The following is a 12,839-nucleotide window of genomic DNA, read 5'->3' as shown; positions in this document are numbered from 1 at the left end:
TGACAGCCTGTGGTAGAGCGAGCGGTGTTCATGTGACAGAAGAATCAGAATGGTGTGGTAAGCACCGGGGGCCGCATAAAATCATCAAATCAGATGAAAATCAGTGTATGGATGGGACTTGGTTTGGTGCAACCGTCACATACGGTGCCTGTAAAACCTGGACCCTCGGGTACCCACGTGTATTGGAGTAGTTGACGTTTCGGTCACCCGGCGAATCGACACAGTTGAGCGAGCGTTTTTCTCTTTCTCTTTTTTTTTTTTTGCCTTTTTGTCAGGTCATGAACCATTGAACTGTGCAGCTTTCATGTTTTGCCACGGCGACACATGGGCGACCTTGATTGCCCAATGTTGGCTTTTCTATTTGAATAAGATAAGAATTGACCCGATGCAGCTGAACAGAACAAGTCTCGTTTTCCGTCACGGTAATAGGCTGGTGACAGATTTTAGAATGGGTGATTGGAATTTGGATATGAACACATGGTTCGTAGTGAGGAAAAGCAAATAAGTAGAAATTGATGACCAAATCTGCACTTTCTTTGACCGGATGAGCGTATTCTCCACCCGACGGGAACAGGACAGAGCACAAATATCTTGTCGCTGCGGTAGCAGTACTCTTTCCAAGTTTCACTAAATCACTATCATGAAAATTGATCAGCAAGTGTTTTCAAATACCGAAACAGATGCGGTCACAAAAAAAGAAACGAACTGCCTCTTTCCATGGCTCCCAAAAAGAAACGAATTGCCTCCCTGAAACTTCATCTTCGCTATGTACGCAAGCTAAATTAAATGCGTCAAAGAAGATGGGATTCTCGCAAGGAAGAAAAACAGCAAAAAAAAAGAGGAATGAACAGAAGAAGATGCAAGATCAGAGTGGCCGGCGAGCAGCCGTCGCCGTCAGCCCGGCCTGGAAAAGTCAGAGCTGCCGATTGCCGGGCAGCGGGTGCAAGCAACGCAAACATCGTACGTACGCCGCTCTCCCTCGCGACGCGCTCCTCCGTCCTCCCCCACCCCACGGCCACGTGACCCCGCGCTCTCCCGTCTTGCGGAACGGCCCCTCGTTCTTCACTGGAATTGGACTCCCAGCCCTCCTCCGGCGGGCTCCGCCGCTGAGGCCCGCTGCTCGTCGGTCGTCGATGGTGGTGTGCATTCCATTCCACCATCTGGGCGCAGCGAAGATAAAACATTGCGAAGTGAAGCTGCTAAGTTTTTGCCCTATTGCAAGCTGAGATGCTATTTTATCATTGGATAATTTCCCCTGTCTTGTAGGGAACATAATATCTCAAAAACTTAGGTACAATGGATACTGTCCCCTGGAAAAAGTCTACATCTTTCCACAGTTCCACATACGATATGTCCAGTACTCATGTTGCTGTCAGTACTCATGTTGCTACAAAGAAAATCCCCTAAGGGCGTGATTGGTTGGTCGCATGACCCCTCATCCAGGCCCGCGGGGTGCAACCTTGGGTTGTTTGGTTACCTGCATTAGGTCTTGGGCCAGGCCGGCAGATGCAAAAGGGGCCTCCGGGCCTGGCTCGCGGGAAACGGCCGAAACCCTCGTTTCCCCGGAGCCAGGCTCGCTCGGTGCGGCGGCGAGCGCACGGGCGAGCGCGCGGGCGACGAAAATGGCTGTGCGCGTGCAGGCGGGAAGGACTAGGGTTACTGCCGCGATTTCGCGCCATTCTTCACCGCTCATCCTCCTACCTCCCACTCGCTTCTCTGGTCCTCACCGCCGTCCAGCAGGTTCATCGTCTCCCCCCGCCCTCTGAGATTTGTTCCCGCTCCCCTCTTGCTCTTGCACAAGCAGATCTAATCCCTCCTCTCTTCTCTGTGCTTCGATTTGTAGGTGAGATTAGTGAGGAATCCGAACTGCGAGGCAAGTGATTTCGAAACCCTAGCCCATTTCTTTTCTGGTTGGTGCCGATTTCTTGGATTTTCCTAACCCTAGATTCTCCAAATTGTGATCTCAAAGGTGCAGCCTCTCACTAGATCTAAGTTCTTTGCTTGTGTAGAAGTAAAGATCTATCTTTCTTGCATTTATTTCGATTTTGGTTATGTTCCAATAAAGATTGGTATGCTGCATGGTGAAATCGAGTTTCTTTTTGTGTAGGACTTCAGATCTGCTGGTCCTTCTTCTCCTTCCCTCTGATCTGGTTGTCGATTGGCTTGCTGCTACTCCTGTTGTGATAACGAAAGCACAAACCCCTCCTCCTAATTTCTTTTGTGCTTTGCTGTGCCATGGATGCAATTTTTGTGCGAAGAAACTGAGCATTTGATCATGTTAGTGGTGCTTTATGTTGTGAATATGAGCATTGTTGTCCATGTCAATGATGTAGACTGTGTTAATCTGAGCAAACTTGTCCATGCCAATGATGCTTGTTTTGTTAATCTGAGCAAACTTGTCAATGCCAATGATGTAGACTGTGTTAATCTGAGCAAATTTGTCCATGCCAATAATGCTTGTTTTGTTTATCTGAGCAAACTTGTCCATGCCAATGATGCATTTTTATTATTCTGAGTAAACTTGTCCATGTTAATGATCCATTCTTTGCAAATCTGAGTACACTTGTCCATGCCAATGTTGCCTCTCTGTTGTAATATGAGCAGACTTGACTTCATATTTTGTGCAAACACTTAAGCTCCTTATTCTAATTTTTTATATGGCCCTGAAAGACCAGAGACAAAATGCTTATTGTTCATGCAGCTGCTCTAGTCACTGCTATGTATGCATTTTTCATCGGTAGGATTAGAATGGGTCAATTGTCTCAACCTAGTATTACTTATGCCCCAATGAGTGTTATGGATGAGGAACGGCAAAAGAACCTGGACAAAATCTATAACTGCAATGATGTAGAGTGTGTAAACATGCTTCGCATGAGAAGAGCTCCTTTCTTTCAGCTTTGCAATTTGCTTAGGGGAAAAAAATCTGCTTAGAGACAGCATACATAGCAGTGTAGAAGAGCAAGTTGCAATGTTTTTGCATGTTGTCGGCCACAACCAACGTTTTAGAGTGATACACCAAAATTGGAGGAGGTCTGTTGAGACAGTGCATAGATATTTTAAGGAGGTGCTCTATGCTATAGGGGAACTTAGGCATGACCTGATTAAACCTCCATCTAATGAGACACCACTTAAGGTCAGGAACAGCCACAGATGGTATCCATATTTTAAGGTAATGAACAATTAGTAGAATTAATAATAAATCTTGCATAATTTGGTGCATAGCATGTAACAAAAATTATTGGGTGCCATGTAGGATTGTGTTGGGGCAATAGATGGAACTCATATACATGCTAGAGTGCCAGCCAAGATGCAAGCATCCTTTAGGGTAGGAAGAACTACCCCACACAGAATGTGCTAGCTGCAGTTGACTTTGATTTGAAATTCACATATGTGCTGGCTGGTTGGGAGGGATCTGCACATGATGCTACAATTCTTGCTGATGCACTAGAGAGGGATGATGGGTTAAGGGTTGCAGAAGGTAAATAACTAAATTGGCTATCTTACTTGAATCAGAATATGCATAACAATAAGACTAATGCATGTTTATATATACTTGTTCTAGGTAATTTCTATCTAGTAGATGCTAGATATGCATGTCGCCCTGGATTTCTTTCTCCTTACAGGGGCACTAGATACCATCTTAATGAGTATAGTGGTCGACACTATCCAACCAATGCAAGAGAGTTATTTAATTTGAGGCATTCAAGTTTGCGTGTAACTGTTGAGAGGGCATTTGGGGCTTTGAAAAATCGATTCCGTATTATTGACAACAAACCCTTTCACCCATTCAAGACACAAGTCAAATTGGTGCTTGCATGCTGCATTATACACAACTGGATACTTGGTTTTGGGGGAGATGAGGTTATACCTGTTGAGTCTACTTGGGAGCCCAACAGACTTTATGATCATGGGCATGGTGTTCCTATGGATGACAATGCAGCTTGGGCCCAGAAGAGGGATGAATGGGCTAATAGCATGTGGGCTAATAGGGGTCACTCACGCACTTAGATTTCTATACTAGGTTGTTTTCATTTGTTTTCTGAACAATGCCCTTTGTGGTTTGCTTTTATGTTGTTTGAATCATGGACAAGTTGCTATGTTGATTAAGTAATTCATGTACCCCTTCTAATTCTTTTTTACCTGAGGCATTGGACAAGTTGTTGTGTTGATTAACTACTTTATATACTAGCTTCCTTGTATATCTGAGGCATTGGGCAACATGAAATGATGATCCATCATGTTTTATAACCTGAGGCAATGGGTATTATGCAATGATGATATTTTTATTTTATAACCTAAGGCAATGGGTATTATGCAATGATGATATTTTTATTTTATAACCTGAGGCAATGGGCATGATGCAATGATGTTTATCACTATTCAATCTTGTTTTCAAACTACTCTTTGATTGAATAGTCTGTTAGTTGGGTTGTACCAGAGATGGCTCGAGAGTTTCCTCAGTTTGATTTGGTGGAGGAGCTTGAGGCTGCTGAAGCTGCTGCCTAGGCTGCTGTTGGTGCTGGTGCCCAGCCTGCTGGTGCTGCTAGTGCCCAGACTGCTGGTGCTGCTAGGAATGCATTGAGGTGGACCAATGCCATGTCTAGCTTCATGCTTCACCGCATGTGCTAGTTGATCTCAAGTGGGGTGAGAACTGACAAAGGGTTCAAGGAAGTACACCTGAATCAAGTTGCTAAGGCTATGCAAGAGTATTCAGGCAATGAGATCACTGGCACTCAGGTGTACAACCACCTGAGGAAGTGGAGGCAGAGGTGGGTAAGGGTTGTTAAACTTAGAGAACTTAGTGGTGCTTTGTGGAATGAGGACACCTGTGCAATCACTTTGGAGGATGAGCACTACAAGGGCCATGTCAAGGTGTGTTGACCAGTTAAACTTATAGAAGTTATTTGCTGCATTCAAGATTTTAGAAGTTATTTGCTGCATTCAAGATTTTTTTCATAAACTGACTTGTCCAAAATACATTTTAGGCACACCCTAAGAATGCTGACTTACTTAACAAACCCATAGACAACTACCACCAGATGCAGATCATTTTTGCCAATGGGCAGGCAACTGGCAAGTTTGCCATGGTGTCTAGTGAGCCTTTGGGATCCCCATCTGACTTTGCTGACAGCAACCTTAATTATGTGGATGCTGATGTTGGTATGGCTGCTGGTGGGAGTGCTGAGCAAACCAAGACACAACAGGCTGCTACTGGTATGACTGGTGCTGTTGGTGGTGGTGGTTGTGGGACCCAATCTGATGCAAACAACAAGAGAAAGAGGTGCATGCTTAGTGAGGGGGATATTGTTGTCCTAACTGGCATGACATATGCAGTGAACAATGTTGCCTCTGCTATTCGTGAGACCAAGGTTGAGGATTCTCACCCTGCTTTGTATTATGCTGTCATGTTTATGCCTGGCTTCACTAATGAAGCACTGCTGGTTGCCTACAGCCATCTGCTTGACAACAAGGCTCATGTTTCTGCATTTGTCAAGATGAATGACTCTCACCGTGTTATGTGGCTCAGGAGCTACTTGGCCAAGCACTACTACATGTAGAGGGTGGTCCTCTACATCTGGTTGATCCATCTTTTGTGCAGTGAGCCTGCTGATCAGATGGTGGCTTCTTTTGTGCAGTTAGCCTGCTGATTTGCAAGTGCCTTCTTTTGTGCAGTGAGCCTTGAGCTCTGGTGGTGGCTAAACTTGAGCATAGAGGATGATGCACTCATGGTGGCTGGTTCTGTGCATATCTCCTCCTGCCTTCACTTGTGCAGTTGATCTGATCCTGCACTTTTTTGTGCAGCTAACCTTCTCTCTTTACTAACTATACCATATAGTTAGTGATTGATTAGATGGTAGTGTCATAGCTGCTACTTGTAGTTCTTAGAGATGAGTAGTTCATCTATGAGTTTGCTGATGATGTGGATTGGACACTTTGCTGGATCAACCAGTACCATTTGATGTGTTCATTTGTTGAACTGAGCTTATGCCCATTGCCAATGATGATGTTCTATTAATTTGATCATATGTGCAATTATATTGATTTCCTTAAATGAATCTGAGCATATGCCCATTGCCAATGATGATGTTTCTTCTTTTTTGCAACAACATAGCTTGCATCAATGGTATGGTATGTAGTTCATGTTGGTCGTCAAACTGGTGTGTTCTCAAGTTGGGGCGATTGCCATGCTCAAGTGGATGGTTTCAGTGGTGCTTGCTACAAAAAAATACAGAACTAAAGAAGAAGCCTTCTCAGCTTTCTATGGGCAACCAGGAACAAATGTGGCGTCTGCTGTAAAGAATCTCAACTTGATGCCTTTGTCACGTAGAGATGTTGTATTAGTAGTCCTGTGTGCAATGTTGGTAGTTCAAGCTCTAGCCATTGTGTATTTAATTAAGAAATTAAAAATTGATGTAATATTGTGTTCAAACTGCCTATGCACTTCATGAACTGCTTGTTGGTAACCTCACCACTTCATGCAAGAGGTTATTCAACCAACTTGTATCCAGCCAACCAAACAACTATGCACTTGCATCTGAATTCAAACTTGGCTGTGCATGCATGTAACCAAACAGCATCTCTGGCTGGCCTGACTGGACTCAGCATGCAACCAAACAACCACCTCTTGCATGCACACAGCCTGGCTACTGGGGGCCTGGCTCTCCGATGCGAGCCAGGCTGACGGGAGAAGACAACCAATCAGGCCATAAATTGACAATGATCTCCTAGGTAACTTCAAAAAAAAAAACCCTCCCAAGTCACACGGCGATATACAGGTAGCAATAATCAATAGGCGATCGATTGATACCCATTCAAGCGAATTTCTAGTTGAGCTTTTCCTAAATTGCAGCTAGTTGATACGCATTAGGAAAGAAAGCTTTCATGGATGATGCGCCATGTTGATTTCTTGAGATACAGTACTATATAGCGAGATTGGAAAATGGAGTGGGATTAGAATCCTCAAAAGACGCCGCTTAAAGTGGACTCGATCAGTTTTTGCCGCCGCCTCTTGCTTGCGCGGCATCACCGATTGCCACAACTAGCACTTGGACCCATCTGTCATTCCATTCATTCTCCTATATACCAACCTAAATTGCCTTCTTTTTCTCATTTTTTGCATACTGGGAGGGATTCCGCGGTTTGGTCTGCGCTCTCGGCGTCGATGGCCTGGCCTTGCACCCAAGGCAAGTTCGACGAGGACCCAAACGCAAATACCGGCAAACCCAAGGGCCTCGCAGCAAAAGTAAAGCACCGAGATCTGGGGAGCATCAACGCATCATCATCCCCGCGCATGCACACACAGCGCGCCACATCGCCTAATCACCGCATAAACTACCACTAATCCATCTCCTAATAACATTATTATTCACTGTGTTCGGCTAGTGCACCAGCCTCTAGTCCTACAGTATTTCTCTCTCACATCGCTACAGCACTAGCCTCCAGTCACTAGTTAGCTAATAGTATTTTTCTCTCACACCACTCTAGCTCCAGTCCGCCGAACACAATGATTATGTAGTAATATAATAATATACTAATAAATCACGCGCAAACCCAGGCGCGGAGAGAAGGCACCGCACGAGCCAAGCGAAGCGGAGCCGAGCAGAGCACAGAGCAAACCGGCCGCGCTGGCTGCAGCTGACTACTAGAGTAACCGAACGCCAAGGAGAAGCCTCCTCGTCAAGCTTCGAATCGTCCCTTCCCCCTTCCCCCATCTCCTTCCTCTCCACAGCCCCCCCCCCCCCCCCCCCCCCGCGCGCCAGGGATCCGATGGAGAGGTACGAGCTGCTCAAGGACATCGGCTCCGGCAACTTCGGGGTGGCGCGGCTCATGCGGAACAAGGAGACCAGGGAGCTCGTCGCCATGAAGTACATCCCCAGGGGGCTCAAGGTGCGGGCGCCGGGATTTCGGCCTCTCTGGGTGCGTGCCCCCCACCGCGGAATTCCCGGTCTGAGCCGGGTTGGTTTTTTTCTGTGCTTCGCAGATTGACGAGAATGTGGCGAGGGAGATCATAAACCACCGCTCGCTGCGGCACTCCAACATCATCCGCTTCAAGGAGGTGAGCCGGGGCGGAGGGGGGAATTTTCCCGGAGCTCGATATTCATGCTGCCTCCAGGCGGCAGCCAAGGATTTCTCCCCGCCTTGTTCTCCTCCTGCTTGTTCATCATTCATTTGGGGGCCGTGTTCTCTTTTTTTTTTCTAGGTCGTGCTCACGCCCACGCACCTCGCCATCGTCATGGAGTACGCCGCCGGCGGTGAGCTCTTCGACCGGATCTGCAGCGCCGGCAGGTTCAGCGAGGATGAGGTGATCATCCGTCTCCTCGAATTTAGGCGGCTCGGAAGAATCTCTTATGCTTTTCTTTTCCCCCAAAACCGTTTGGGCTTGACGTGATAATTGCTTTTCTTTTCTCTAGGCGCGGTATTTCTTCCAGCAGCTCATCTGCGGTGTCAGCTACTGCCACTTCATGGTGAGAACAGCAGCCAAGTAAAAGCGAAGCGTTTTCTTATGCAACAAAATAAAAATAAATGCTGATGAGCTGTGCGCAACTGCAAATTTTGTTCGGATTCGCCAGCAAATTTGCCACCGGGACTTGAAGCTGGAGAACACGCTGCTGGATGGCAGCCCGGCGCCGCGCCTGAAGATCTGTGACTTTGGTTACTCCAAGGTACCATTTTTTTAATTCCCCCTTATGTGATTTCTTTTGAAAGGGACACAGAAAGAGCGCTTTCTTGCTTAACTTGCCATGCTGGGAAGACCAAAATTTTGACACGAAACTGTGCTGCCTTTTCTCACGCCAACACTGCGTATTGAACTTGTGCCTTTTATTGCTTTAAAAAAAGGTAGGTGAAAATTTTCAAAAAATAAAGATAGGTGAAATTGAACCCTTTGTCTAGCTTTGTACAAAAATCGCTCAATCCACATGTTGCAACAAGGGAAGAAGGCAGCTCTTAAACAAACAAGTGCTCTTCACTGTAGCAGTGTAACCAGCTGCTAACACGGTAACACCTTTCTTTGAAAACGTTTCTTTGTCACAGTCATCACTGCTGCACTCGAAGCCCAAGTCGACGGTCGGAACTCCAGCGTACATTGCTCCAGAGGTGCTCTCACGTGGGGAATATGACGGCAAGGTCAGTGCTCTGATATGTTCATCTCTTTTAATTATAGCACTGCAGCTAGGGTACCTAACTATCTATTGCACTCTCTTCTTAAACCTTTTGTTTGCATCGACTATGCTTGTGTGTTGTGCCAGTCTGCTGTCTGATACCCTCTGGCTCTGGCGCTGACTGTACCGAAGTAGTCCCAGTGTGGCCCACTTGCATTGGCATGTGGCCCCAGTGCTGCTTAAGTTTCTGCCTTGTGGACTGGAACCCTTCCAAATCAGTGGTTTTGGAATTTTGGAATTTTGTCCTTAGGTCTAGTACTCTAGTAGGCAGGGAGTGGTCCTGGCCCCACACGCCAGGATTGGTGTGTTATCCCTATCTCTGTAGGGAGATTCCAAATTCCAACTTCCAAGTACAATTATTTGTGTTGACAATTTTGTCAAAGAAGCATGGGGCATGGGGGACAGCTTGTCTAAAGAAATCTTCATTCTATGTCACTGGGACATTTTTTTTTTCACGTAACTTGTCTGATGTTAAACTTTGCCCTAGTGGGTTATGCCTGCTTTTCTTGCATGCATGGATTCTAATCGTGATCAGATTCATACTCGATTACATGTTGGGGTCTTGTCCTTGTCGCATTGGTGTAGTAATGACCTATGATCACAGTTTGATTTGATCGAGAAAAGGCATGAGATTCTGTCAATGCAGACTCATATTGCAATGCTTAATTTAAACAATCTGCTTAAAGTGAGGATTAATAAAAGAGTTCTTGTGGACTTCGTATTCTGGTGCATTCTTGACCCAGCAATCTTTTCTCAAAAAAGAGGCAAAACTCCAAAATATCGTTTTCATCTCTCTAGAGGATGTATGAAAGGAAAATCATTAGAAGGAAATGAAATCCTTGCTCATGATGATCTCCGTGTTGTGTAGATGTCCCGTGGCCCGTGGGCATGTTTAGTGAGTCATATTTTGTTCCCATGTGCCATACTTTATGTCCCTTTCATGACCATTTTCCTGTCATTTTTCCTGCTCTAGTTCATGTGTACAATGATCTCAGGCCCCTTTTTTTTTTTCTCGAACACGCAGGAGAGCTGCGTATCTTTGTATTAAGAGAGAATAAGAGTGGTCCAAATACATAGAACACTCCACACCTTGGACCAGAGTGAGGAGCGTGCAGATCTAAAAAAGACTATTACAAAAAAACACATAAAGTTGGGACCAGACCACATCCAAACCAGCTAATGGGCATGCCTTTCCCCCAACTCAAGGCTTAGGGCAGCGAGCCTCTTAGCCCCTGAGAATTGCCAAAGGTGTGATTCCTCCTTGAAGGCTTGCACCGCGACCTGTAGGTTTGGAGACGCTCCCTTGAAAACACATGCATTCCTATGCTTCCAAATGGTCCAGGCTCCGAGGATGCACAAAGAATTAAACCCCTTCCTGTGTTGTATCTGAAGTTTCCTCTCAGCTTTTTTCCACCAATCAGCAAAGCTAACCGTCCTTGTTGGTCTCAGGCCCCTCACACCTTATCTTTTCATGTAACCATGTTAGACTGAATATCCCGTTGGTTGCCTGTGGTTCCTTCAGAGCTGTTTTCCTTTGTCCTCTGCTTTCTTTTTGTCACCTATCACATGTCCTGCCCAATATAGATACTGTTTAACCAATGATTAATGTACATTGTTTCTTACTTTTTGGGATGTCATACCCAACTGCTTGCAAAATTTCCTTTCCAGCATGCACAAAATTGTTGGCTTTGTGTGTGAAAGAGAGACCGTAGAATGTTTTTTGGAGTTATAAAGCCCACACCGGTCTTAATGCAAACAAAAAGACCGTCAGAACGATTACAGCACAGGTGTTTTGCCAGTGAAACCATAGGATGTCACTGAGATTAGTTTAAGCGGTGGACATCGCGCAGTATTTTTGTATTGTTGGTTTCTAGAAAGCTTTGTCGAAGATTCGATAGCCCCACCACTTTCCGAAGGTGCCTATTTCTCTGATTTGCTTTTTGGCTACTCCAGAATTCTAGTATTCTCCAGTAGTGGAATTTACTTTATCTTCACCTATCCAGTTTCCAATCTATTTGCATCTTCTGAGTGTCTTACTATATGCCCATGCTTACTTTGGCAAGAAATTGTTGTAGATGGTTTGTCATGCCTGATCTTATGAATTGACAGAAAATTGAAAACTACACTTTACTATTTCATTGATCTGTTGGTATTATTGTATCTGTGCAAGGTTTGTATTACCAGGTCCCAAGTGATGTGTGGTTGTTCTGCTGCTTCTATAATAGTTGAACAACTGAAGTAATTGGTAGCAATATCTTCACCAACAAATATGCTTTTCACTCATGTTAGCACATGCTTAGGAGAAATCTCCTTACAATATTTTCTTGTTTAATAATAAAGGCTGCAGTCAATAATACAGTACAGATAACATAGGTTTATTCATGTTGTAACATATAAACCACTAGTGGCTGCCAGTTGTCTTGTAGCATGCTTCCTTTGTTTTTCCTTTTTTGAGCTCATGTTTTGATTTGTAGACTTACTGTAAGGACACCTGCTTTGTTGAAATTGTTGTTGCCTGCGTTCTTCTTCCCGCAATGGAGTTATATATATTTTGTAACATGTATTGCAGATGGCAGATGTTTGGTCTTGTGGAGTGACTCTTTACGTGATGCTGGTTGGTGCATACCCTTTTGAGGACCCTGATGATCCTAAGAATTTTAGAAAGACGATTGGGGTAATTTTTTACTCGTTCACCAGACCCTAAATACGGAGCTCTTGCACCTTGTAATGATAAATATTATATGCATCCTTGTCCTTTTTCAGAGAATAGTGTCAATTCAATACCAAATACCAGAGTTTGTACACATATCCCAAGATTGCAGACAGCTCCTCTCTAGAATCTTCGTTGCGAATCCTGTGAAGGTACTGTTGGACCGTGAACCCTGCAAAGCGTCAATCTTTTACTATTGTTTACCATTACATTAATGCCATTTCATCTCTTTTGTTTCAGAGAATAACGATTAGGGAGATTAGGAACCACCCCTGGTTCCTGAAGAACTTGCCCAGAGAGCTTACAGAAGCTGTGCAAGCGAAGTACTACAAGAAGGACAATAGCGCCCCCACCTTCTCTGATCAAACTGTCGATGAGATCATGAAGATCGTTGAGGAGGCCCGCACACCACCCCAATTGTCTACTCCGGTGGCTGGTTTTGGTTGGGCTGAGGAAGACGAGCAAGAAGATGGAAAGAAACCCGAGGATGAAGACCAGGATGGGGAGGAGGAAGAATATGATGGTGAGGACGAGTACGACAAGCAGGTGAAGCAAGTACATGCCAGCGGGGATTTCCAACATCTGATAAAATGAAGCTTCTGGCAAGGCCAAGTTCTCAGCTGATGTATTTGTTGTAGTTTGTGGTGTTGAGATGCTGCACCCTCGGTGTTTGCCTGTAGTTTCCTTCTGTCTGGATCCTCCTTTTTTCCTGGTATTGTGTTATAACTCTGTAAATTATCAAACCGTCCTCAATGCCTATGTAATTGCAACGAACTGTTGAGTGATTAAGCTAGAAGGTGAAATATAATTTTTCTATGGAATAAACTTGTCTTGTAGTAGAACTTTTCACGGTTTCACTACGTTGGATGAAGTATATGGCAACAGTACAGATGACTAAAAATCCAGCACCTGACTGAACTTGCCACATCACCCTGACTACCCCAAACACGGGCCTTCATTCATAATTC

At 44.9% G+C, this 12,839-nt stretch overlaps 1 protein-coding gene and 2 pseudogenes across 1 annotated transcript; all 3 read left to right on the top strand.

Annotated features, from left to right (window-relative positions):
• The first annotated feature begins 2,787 nt into the window (after positions 1-2,787).
• Positions 2,788-4,008, top strand: LOC120653566 (annotated as a pseudogene).
• Positions 4,009-4,440: 432 nt separating this feature from the next.
• LOC120653565 lies at positions 4,441-5,558 on the top strand (annotated as a pseudogene).
• A 2,033-nt stretch (positions 5,559-7,591) lies between these two features.
• Positions 7,592-12,707, top strand: LOC120656032 (serine/threonine-protein kinase SAPK7-like). Its single transcript, XM_039934016.1, has 9 exons — positions 7,592-7,887; positions 7,982-8,056; positions 8,201-8,302; positions 8,412-8,465; positions 8,571-8,663; positions 9,034-9,126; positions 11,731-11,835; positions 11,925-12,023; positions 12,112-12,707. Exons 1-9 carry the CDS (start codon positions 7,768-7,770, stop codon positions 12,463-12,465), a joined length of 1,095 nt encoding a protein of 364 aa, XP_039789950.1. The 5' UTR covers positions 7,592-7,767; the 3' UTR covers positions 12,466-12,707.
• The last annotated feature ends 132 nt before the right edge of the window (positions 12,708-12,839 follow it).

Source organism: Panicum virgatum, chromosome 1N, assembly GCF_016808335.1.
Source record: "Panicum virgatum strain AP13 chromosome 1N, P.virgatum_v5, whole genome shotgun sequence".
Classification (NCBI taxonomy): domain Eukaryota; kingdom Viridiplantae; phylum Streptophyta; class Magnoliopsida; order Poales; family Poaceae; genus Panicum; species Panicum virgatum.
Note: the sequence above shows the minus strand (reverse complement) of the source record. Positions and strands in the feature narration are given on the sequence as shown.

Bases quoted from the DNA above. Each gene is read 5' to 3' on its own strand.
- LOC120656032 (XM_039934016.1), top strand. From the start codon at position 7,768: ATGGAGAGGTACGAGCTGCTCAAGGACATCGGCTCCGGCAACTTCGGG. The intron at 7,888-7,981 runs GTGCGGGCGCCG...TGTGCTTCGCAG, and splicing joins ACATCCCCAGGGGGCTCAAG to ATTGACGAGAATGTGGCGAG. The intron at 9,127-11,730 runs GTCAGTGCTCTG...CATGTATTGCAG, and splicing joins GTGGGGAATATGACGGCAAG to ATGGCAGATGTTTGGTCTTG.